The sequence below is a fragment of the Macrobrachium nipponense genome, chromosome 19, assembly GCF_015104395.2.
Source record: "Macrobrachium nipponense isolate FS-2020 chromosome 19, ASM1510439v2, whole genome shotgun sequence".
In the NCBI taxonomy this organism is placed as follows: Eukaryota; Metazoa; Arthropoda; class Malacostraca; order Decapoda; family Palaemonidae; genus Macrobrachium; species Macrobrachium nipponense.
Window position 1 is genome coordinate 691,084 of NC_061088.1, and position 9,629 is coordinate 700,712.

The 9,629-nt window shown below is 41.8% G+C and overlaps 1 protein-coding gene across 6 annotated transcripts in view; it reads left to right on the forward strand.

Moving 5' to 3' along the window:
- LOC135213330 (interleukin enhancer-binding factor 2 homolog) overlaps positions 1 to 6,600 on the forward strand; it is a 125,255-nt gene extending 118,655 nt beyond the window's left edge. For all 6 annotated transcript variants that reach the window (XM_064247336.1, XM_064247344.1, XM_064247310.1 and 3 more), the window contains one exon: positions 5,491 to 6,600. In XM_064247336.1, coding sequence (XP_064103406.1) covers positions 5,491 to 5,639 — 149 coding nt within the window. In that variant the 3' untranslated portion in view covers positions 5,640 to 6,600. The remainder of the gene's footprint in view (positions 1 to 5,490) is intronic.
- Positions 6,601 to 9,629: the final 3,029 nt, after the last annotated feature.

Sequence of the window (9,629 nt, forward strand, 5' to 3'; positions counted from 1 at the left end):
ACAGGAAGACCCGAACGGGAAGTGGCTTCTCCTTCTGATCCGATTTTAGAAGAGGACTCAGAGGACGAGACCTCACGGCAGAGAAGGGCTGTCTAACTACAAAGTTTTGACAGCTCTCCTCCTCCAGGATACGGAGATGCTTTGATCCCTGCCGCTCCTCCTTCGCCTCGTTCTCTTTTCTCTTGCTCTAAGACGCTGAAGTCGTCGGCTTTCTTGAAGATGAGACCGACGATTTCTATGAAGAGAGCTCTTCAGTCTCTGGATAGCTGGATGCTAACCAAGAAAGAGCTAGTAAGGACAGTGTTTTGCATGCCTCCCGCTAGACTTACGGGCAAGAGAGGCATTTGGTACCAGACTGGGGAGAATATGGGTCTCACTCTCCCAGCTTCGGCTGAAGCTGACTTTTCCAGTCTGGTAGATGCATCCAGGAGACATAGCCTTCATACTGCGAAGATTACTTGGGGTCTTTCAGAGTTGGTCATCTCCTCAAGGGACTTTTTCACATTCTAGAAGTCTTCAACTTCCTGGATTGGTCCCTTGGGGTGATGTCCAAGAAGGCTCATGCCCCTGAAGGGCTAGATCCGGACGTACTCCTTGCAATTTTGTCCTGTATTGACAAGGCGGTACAGGACGGCTCAGGGGAAGTTTCTTCCTTATTTGGAGCAGGTCTCTTGAAGAAGAGATCTGTTTTTTTAGCGCGTTTCTTGGACGAAAAGCAGTATCCCATTCGCAAAGAGCAGCCTTGTTATTTGCCCCTAGGTCTGACTTTTCTGTTCCCTTCACAGTTGGTGAGGGATATTTCCCGATCTCTGACGGAGAAAGCAACACAGGATCTTCTCCTGCAATCTTCCAGGAAGAAGAGACCAGTGATGGTGGGAGAAAAGAAAGGTGTGTCTACTCCTGTTCGGCCCTTTCGAGGAGGCCCTCCCGCTAGAGTTACCGCTAAAAGGAAAACGACCGAGAAGAGAGGTAGAGCCTCGTTCCGTCCCTTTAAAAGGGGAAAGTGAAGTGGCGCTCCTCCAAACACCAGTAGGTGCCAGGCTCCGGGGATTTGCGGAAGCCTGGACTCTCATAGACACAGACGCTTGGTCGATGTCTGTGCTTCAGAAGGGATACCTCATTCCTTTCCTGGACAATCCTCCCCTGACGTCAACTCCGCGGGAATTGTCCGCCAATTACAAGGACCCTGTGTTGAAAGATACTCTTCAACAAATGGTGGATCAGATGTGGGACAAGAGAGCTATAGAACTAGTGCTGGATCAAAGCTCCCCAGGGTTTTACAATCGTCTTTTCTTGGTTGCGAAAGCCTCGGGGGGGCTGGAGACCAGTTCTGGATGTCAGTGCTCTGAACAAGTTTGTTCAGAAACAGAAGTTCTCCATGGAAACCTCTGCTTCAGTCCTTGCGGCTCTTCGCCAAGGGGATTGGATGGTGTCTCTGGATCTCCAGGACGCCTATTTTCACGTCCCGATCCATCCTTCGTCGAAGAAGTACCTCCGTTTCATGACGGGGGGAAGGATCTTCCAATTCAGAGCCTTGTGTTTCGGCCTGTCTACGGCGCCTCAGGTTTTCACGAGCCTTATGAAAAACGTGGCGAGATGGCTTCATCTGAAAGGAATCAGTATATCTCTGTACCTAGACGACTGGCTTATCAGAGCAAAGTCAGAGAAACAGTGTTTGGAGGACCTGACTGTGACACTAAACCTGATAAAGGCCTTAGGATTACTCGTGAACCTCGAGAAGTCCCAACTGATCCCCAGCCAGCAAATTTGGTCGGTCTATCTGGGGATTCGGATGGATTCTCGGGGTTTTCTGTAGTATTTCCTTCTCAAGAGAGACTAACGAGAGGTTTAGAAAAAGTCTCTCTCTTCCTAAGGAAGGAACGTACTTCGGCGAGGGAATGGTTGAGCCTATTAGGGACCCTTTCCTCGCTCGAACAGTTCTTTCCTCTAGGAAGACTTCATCTCCGTCCTCTTCAGTTCTTCCTCAGAAGATCGTGGAACATGAAGACAGGACTTCTCTCGGACAGTTTTCCCATTCCAGTTCTGATGAAACGCCAGCTAGAATGGTGGTTACTCCCACTGAGGGAAAACAAGGGTACTTCCCTGGAAATACAGAGCCCAAACCTTGTATTGTTTTCCGACGCGTCGGAAAAAGGTTGGGGAGCAACCTTGGGAAAGAGAGAGGTGTCAGGCACTTGGAATCCTCTTCAAGTGTCCTGGCACATAAACTGCAAAGAGCTGTTTGCTGTACACCTAGCTCTAAAGAGCTTCGAACCGTTAGTGAGCAACAAAGTAGTACAAGTGAATGCGGACAATACAACCGCCCTTGCATACATTCGGAAGCAAGGAGGTACTCACTCGTATGCCCCTTACGAACTCGCAAGAGACCTGCTGTTGTGGACATCGCAAAGGAACATCTCTCTATTGACGAGGTTCGTTCAGGGAGTAAGGAACGTGAGAGCGGACAGGCTGAGCAGGAGGAACCAGGTCCTTCATACCGAATGGACCCTCCACTCAGACGTTTGCCGGAATCTCTGGTCTCTTTGGGGGACTCCTCATGTCGACCTCTTTGCCGCCACGTTCCTCTCGAAGAGACTGGAAGTCCTTTCTGTTTTCAGTAGTGGAAGACCCCAAGGCTCTCGCCCCAGTAGACTGCCCTTCCATGCTAGATGGGTCTCAGGTAGACGTTTACGCATTTCCCCCATTCAAGATTCTGGGGCAAGTGCTCAGGAAGTTTGTGACTTCAAAGGGGACAAGAATGACCCTGATAGCCCCCTTTTGGCCAGCTCAAGAGTGGTTCCCAGAGGTGCTGGAGTGGATAGTAGACTTCCCCAGATCCCTTCCACAAAGGAAGGATCTTCTCAGACAACCACACTTCGAGAGGTTTCATCAAAAACCTCCCCGCTCTCGCTCTGACTGCCTTTCGACTATCGAAAGACTTGTCAGAGCGAGAGGCTTTTCTAGCAAAGCAGCAAGCTCGATCGCTAGAGCCCGGAGAACTTCCACTATACGGGTTTACCAATCCAAGTGGGAAGTTTTTAGAAGGTGGTGTAAGTCGAAGAAGTTGTCCTCCTCCAGTACCTCTGTAACAGAAATAGCTGATTTTCTGTTATTTTTGAGAGAAGAATCGCGTCTCTCCGTAGCCCACGATAAAGGGGCTATAGGAGTATGCTATCGGTCCGGTCTTTATGGAATAGAGGCCTAGATTTGGGAAACGATAAAGATCGTACATGATCTGATTAGGTCTTTTGAGACCAAGAAGTCTAAGATTACTTCTCCCCCTAACTGGAATCTAGACGTAGTGCTTAAGTGTTTCTTGTCTTCGTAGAAGATTGAAACCCCTACCATTTGGCCTCGTTTCGTTGATTAATGAACGGAAAATGTTTATTTTGCTTTTAAAGAGAAGGAGAAGATCATTGGCGACGGCAAAGAGTTAGTGAACTGCACGCCCTTAGTGACAAAGTCGGGTTCAATATAGATTCAGCCATCTGTTCCTTCAAGGAATTATTCTTGGCGAAGAATGAAATCCTTCGAATCCCTGGCCGAGAAACTTCGAGGTAAAAGGCTTATCGGGTCTCGTCGGCAGGGAACGGAGAGGTCTCTTTGGCCCGTAAGGGCGTTAAAGTTTGTTTTTACTTACGAGAAAAAAAAACAGTTGGGAGGTTCTAGACAAGGTCTTTGGTGCTCGGTGAAGGATCCATCAAGTACCTTATGTCTAAGAATGCTTTAGCCTTTTTTGTCAGGAACGTAATTACGGACGCTCATAAGGCTTGCACGGATGATTCTTTCAAACTCCTGAGAGTAAGAGCTCATGAAGTGAGAGCAGTGGCGACGTCTCTCTCTTTTCAGAGAAATATGTCACTGAAGAATATCTTGGAAGCGACATTAATTGGTGAGATGTCAATTCTGGTTTGTTGCTTCTCACTATTTGAAGGACGTGCGTGTGACCTATGAAAAATGTTTTTCCTTAGGTCTTTTGTGTCTGCGGGCACAATCCTGGGTACAGAGCTAACAACAATCCTTAATTTTACTACTTAAGTCTAATAGATATGTTCTAGACTTTCTGCTGAACAAGTGCAGATACCGCACAGGCGGCCAGTCACTTCCGTTCAGTAAGGAACTCTTGTGATATCTTTTAGTAGATGAGTATCATTTTTTTTTTGGAAAATTATTGTGTGCGTGTGCAATTTGGTTTGAGTTACGGTTGTTGCGAAGAGTTTGGGGATAACTCGGAGCAATTTTTAATACTAACATGGTGGTTAGGATCAGGTGGTCGGGATTGGTTGTGTGCTCCTTAATAAGGTGTGTTGTCATATAAGTGGATCAGCACCCATTGACAAAGTCCTTTCAGGCTCTGCCGAGTAAGTGGATAAGACCCCTTCGGCAGTTCCACAAGAATTCTTGGCCATAGATCACATATCTCGCTAAAAGTTTCTTGAGGTGATGCAGGCTACGGGGCAAACACCCCACCGAAGTCTACCACCTATCAGGTAGGAACCAAGGTTTTTATTTATACCTACAACAGATGTTGTTTACCTGTCTATTCCAGTAGTAGCTGTCTCTTACCCTCCACCGAAGGGTGCCAATCAGCTATGTATATATCTGACAGGTAAGTTGATTGTATGAAAATGATATTGTTATAATACAATAAAGTTTCATACATACTTACCTGCAGATATTACGATTAAGCCCTACCCGCTCCCGCAAGGAGACAGGTGGAAGAGAAAATATATGAGTAGAAAACGGGAATGGTTCCTAGTCCTGCCGCCCAGGGCAGGCCGGTAGATCACCTGACCTACCTGTAGCGAGTGGCGCGAAATTTGAATTTCTGTCGGGGACGACGGAGTCTTAGCTATGTATATATCTGCCAGGTAAGTATGTATGAAACTTTATTGTATTATAACAATATCATTTTTTGAGCTCCATTTTTTCTAATCTTGTCCTACAATGACTGCCCCTTTTTTTTTTTTTTTTTTTTTTTTTTTTTTTTTTTTTTTTTTTTTTTTTTTTTTTTTTTTTTTTGTTTGAAGCACACATGCCATTGAACATATATGATTTTAATTATTGTTAGAACAAGGAGAGTGAGTGAGGTTGGAGAGCATACTCCCTCACCCATGGAATGCAAGTAACTGATGGGATTTAAAAAGGTTAAAGTCTTTGGTCAAGTTTGGTCCAATGTTTGAGGATTGACAGACAACCTTTAGGGCAGTGAGGAGGGTATTGCGTATATCTCTTAACCTTTAGGGCAGTGAGGAGGGTATTGCGTATATCTCTTAACCTTTAGGGCAGTGATGAGGGTATTGCGTATATCTCTTAGATTTGTAAATAATATCTATTTATTAACTTTTTATATTGAAAACTAACCCATTTGGCTAACCATATGTGGGTTGAGAATTTAACTTAAGGCCTAGTTAAACTTCCTCCTAATGTCACTATAATACTATACCAATCATGGAACAGAGAATTTAGTTTCACACACTGTTTTTCCAGGTATAGCGAGTGAAATGTCAGTGTGGGATGGTGTTGTCGTATCGGCGCTGGAAAAAGCCTACGAAAAGCCTCCCGAACGACCCCTACAAGACGACGACGCCAATGACATGGACGCAGACGACGATCCGATGGAAACTGCAGATAATTAATGACAGTAGGCTGAATGGTCATGACCTTTTAAATTTCCTTTATAATAGAGATTTCTTCCTTCCCCAATTAGATTAAAATCAAATCATTGCAAAGGTATTATATCAAGAGTTGAATGAATGAGTGTTGAGAGTGTCCTGTGACAGAAGGTGCATCTTCAATTATAGCCACTGTGCTGGAATGTTAGATGTCTATTAGGATGAGAAGTCACTGCCATCTTTGGTATATAAATCAGAAATGAGAATTTAAAAAAACAATTTCGTGTAAAGGGTGAAATGCAGTATGTGAGACTGTTAGGATAACTTATCTCTGGGAAGGCCAGCTTCCACATTTGTTAGGTAATGAGCAATTGATTACCATTCTCGTAAAATGTAGTTTGGAAGTAGCTTTTGCAGTCTTGAAATTCATCTTGGCATAACCATTCAGAAGTTTTCTTTACTGGTTTTTTGTAATGTTCTGTATTTCTGTATTGTAGTAATTTGTAAACAGAATTGTTTCTGTTTTATGGAAAGATAGTAGTGAATTTCTTTTGTTATTCACCAAGTAGTGGTAAGACATCTTGTTTCGAGTACAACAAAATGGGCTTGACGAGGTGAACTGCCAACTATACAAGAGGAATTGTTAAATGAGACTATTTTTAATCAAATTAAATATAGCCGTCTCACATTTATTAATCTTTGATATTTTCTTGAAACGAGAACTCGTGTAGGAGAGCAAATTTTATTGTGTATATTGGTAGTTCAGCATCACCCACTGTTTTTAAAGCTTGTCTTGCTACTCACTTGGTCATAAATAAAATGTTCAAAAATTTAAAGTTGAATTTAATGGCTAAATATTTTCCTGTTGGTGAAAAAATTGTTTGTTACTTTTACAACATAAATAAAAAAAAAACATGTTTAAATTCTTTCCAGCATCAGTCTTATTTTATTTATTTCATATTTTGCAAGTAAATTTTTATTAAAATATGTCTTGTTTTTATCCTCTCGTAACTGAAGCCAGAACTTGAGGGAGAAGAAATGAGAAATGGCCATTATGTTGCATGTTGAAGGTAATGATAAGCCAAGGAAAAGTCTGTTTGGAAGTAGGAAACTTGAGCCAGCTCTGTGCCATATTTTGTGCAAGGGATTTCGATGGTAAGAAAGTAGTCCCTTTGTTAATTGAGGCATTCACAATATTAAAGGTCCCCATAGCTACAAGTCACAATTTTTTTTTCTTTTTTGCTCTTCTAAAAATATCCTGCTTTACCCATGGAAAAGCGTACTTGCATGTGTAGACTCCAAAGTGGTTGAAAATCCCATTACCTAACAAGGGTGGTGATGTGCATGTTTGAAAATGCCAATTTACAAATGCGTTTTTCTCACAATTTTTTTTTTCTAATCAGCCCCTGGAGACCCTTAGTATTGTGAATGCCTCAATTATTCTGACTATTGTCGATATGTCAAGTGAAACTTTGTTTTATGATTGTTGCTTATTTGAGCATAAAGGGGAAATGGGTAAAACATGAAACTTAAACGAGGAAAGGGTGGCTACGTCATTCTGCGAAGGTGGTTTAAACAGGCCACTGAGTCATTGTTGGACTGGGACTAGCCTACAAGACTTCCTCGAGTGAAATATGATTAAGAGAAGTTGGACAAATAAGTGGAAAGACAGAAAATGGAATGGATGAAAATATAAAAAACAGCTGGTTGCCAGCGGAATCCTGCAAAGAGCCTGTAGTGTGCTGGAGAGGTTATCCTTATAGGAAGAGAAGGGAAGGGTACATAGGTATTGAAGTAATGGCCAAGTATTACAAAAAGCACTAATGTTATGGAGTGGCAGTAAATAAATTTGCATCAAAATGTTTAAGAATTTCCAGTAAGTTACTGGACAGAATAAAGGTGGATAAAAATGTCTTAGTTGCAAACTTCATAAGGTAAGCTGTTGAGTTGCAGTAAATTTTACTCACCTGTTTAAGTTCTAGTTTCTTTGTAAGTAACTGCTGTGTAGCAGAATGCAGGTCATACTTGTGCTTAAAATTTTGCCATTTACTAATTGTATTTTCCTATTACCAGCAGTAGAGCTTCAAAGTTAGAATCGTCAACATTTCCAGTTACTATTTTACTGTAAGAATTAGTTTCACAATAAATCCCTTACTTCTTCTACTGCTTATATATATATATTACTAAATGTCGCAAACAAAAATTCTCTGAAGGAAGAAGAATCATTGGCCGATGTGGGGTCCACATGCAGTCATATTCAGATCTTGGGTATCAGTCCAGCTTATATTTTACTTCTTTTGTCTGCGCTTATCTGCAGATTGTTTTGCAGACTTCATCCATTTTGCAAATTCTATATTTTTCAGCATTTCAATGTATCATTTTCATATGGTGCACTGTAAGCATTAATTAAGGTTTTTTGCAGCATCCTTTTGGTCTGTAGCAGCAACCTATTTTATTCCTTTTAATGTAACTGTTCAGTCTTTCTTCCATTTTACTTTTCCGCCCTCTCCTAACAATTGTTTCTAATGCAACTGTGGGAGTTTTTTCCTCCTTTGAAAAATTTAAAATTTTTCTATTCATAATTTCCCTTTCAGCACTGGAGGAGCACCTCAGTGGCATGGTTGGTATGGTGTTGGCTTACCACCTCGGTGGCCGCGATTCGATTCTCGAGCATTCCATTGAGGAGCAAGAGATGTGTATTTCTGGTGAGAAAGAAAAGTTCACTCTCGACGTGGTTTGTTTGTTTGTATGGTGTTTTTACATTGCATGGAACCAGTGGTTATTCAGCAACGGGACCAACGGCTTTACGTGACTTCTGAACCACGTCGAGAGTGAACTTCTATCACCAGAAATACACATCTCTCGCTCCTCAATGGAATGGCCGAGAATCGAACCCGCGACCACCGAGGTGGAAAGCCAATACCATACCAACCACGCCGCTGAGGCGGTTCGGAAGTCACGTGAAGCTGTTGGTCCCTTTGCTGAATAACCACTGGTTCAGTGGAATGTAAAAACACCATACAAACAAACCTTTGAGCACTGAATGACCTCATAGCTCCCAGTACTTGGCCTGTGGCTTAAATTTTATATTCTATTCTGTTCCTTTCAGTTAACCTTAAATCAGGAATTTTAAAACTATTTACTACAGCCAGCCTTTTGTGAGCTGAGGGTATTAGCTCCAAGGTTGGTTAAACTATTTCCTATAACAGTCTGCTCCAGTGATTGTCATTTGGTTTTGATGTTAGGCATTTAGGATTAGTTTTCTTGGGTGTGTTAGTGGCTTTAGTGCCTGGTGTTTTTGCTTACATATCTTTATTACTTTTAACTTTCTTATGCATTGCGAGATTTTGAGTTTCTTGTCCAATGTGAATATTTGGTATAAAGGTTTCCTATACGTATGTATTTATTTAGTATTTGCTGTATTTATCTTGTATTCATTCCATTAATTATGTGAAGTCAGTATGAGTATAGGAATAGGCTGGATCCCTACTTATGTGCGAAGTAAACCAAATGAAAATGCTGATAAAACTGCTATTTTCATTGTTACGTAGTTTTATCAGACATTCCTCCAGTTAGTGACGAGAGCAAATAAATACTATGCTCCTGTCAGTGAATGGTAAACTTTGCAAAATAATAAAACTGACAATAACAAACTAAAACCAATCAATCTACTTTGGATTTATTTATGTTCAAGAAAAAAGGCCTCCTTGACAATAATGTACTTTCTTTGAATTGGTTCTAGTACTTGATTGACCCTTGGCTATTTAGAAAACAACCCACGACCCAGTCCAATCCTCCCCAACACCTAGCCCCCTTGTCATTGGTTGGGGTTTTAGAAGGTTAAATTCATAGCTGCGACTGTTAACTTGATCCCATGTATGTACATATATAAGATTCAAGTAGCTGCCAGTCAAGCGAGGCAAAAGAATTTTGCCAAACCTTGTCCTCTGTGAAGGTTTCAAGTTTGACAGACTTCCCCTTTAATTTTATATCATAAATACCTTTTAAAAGGAA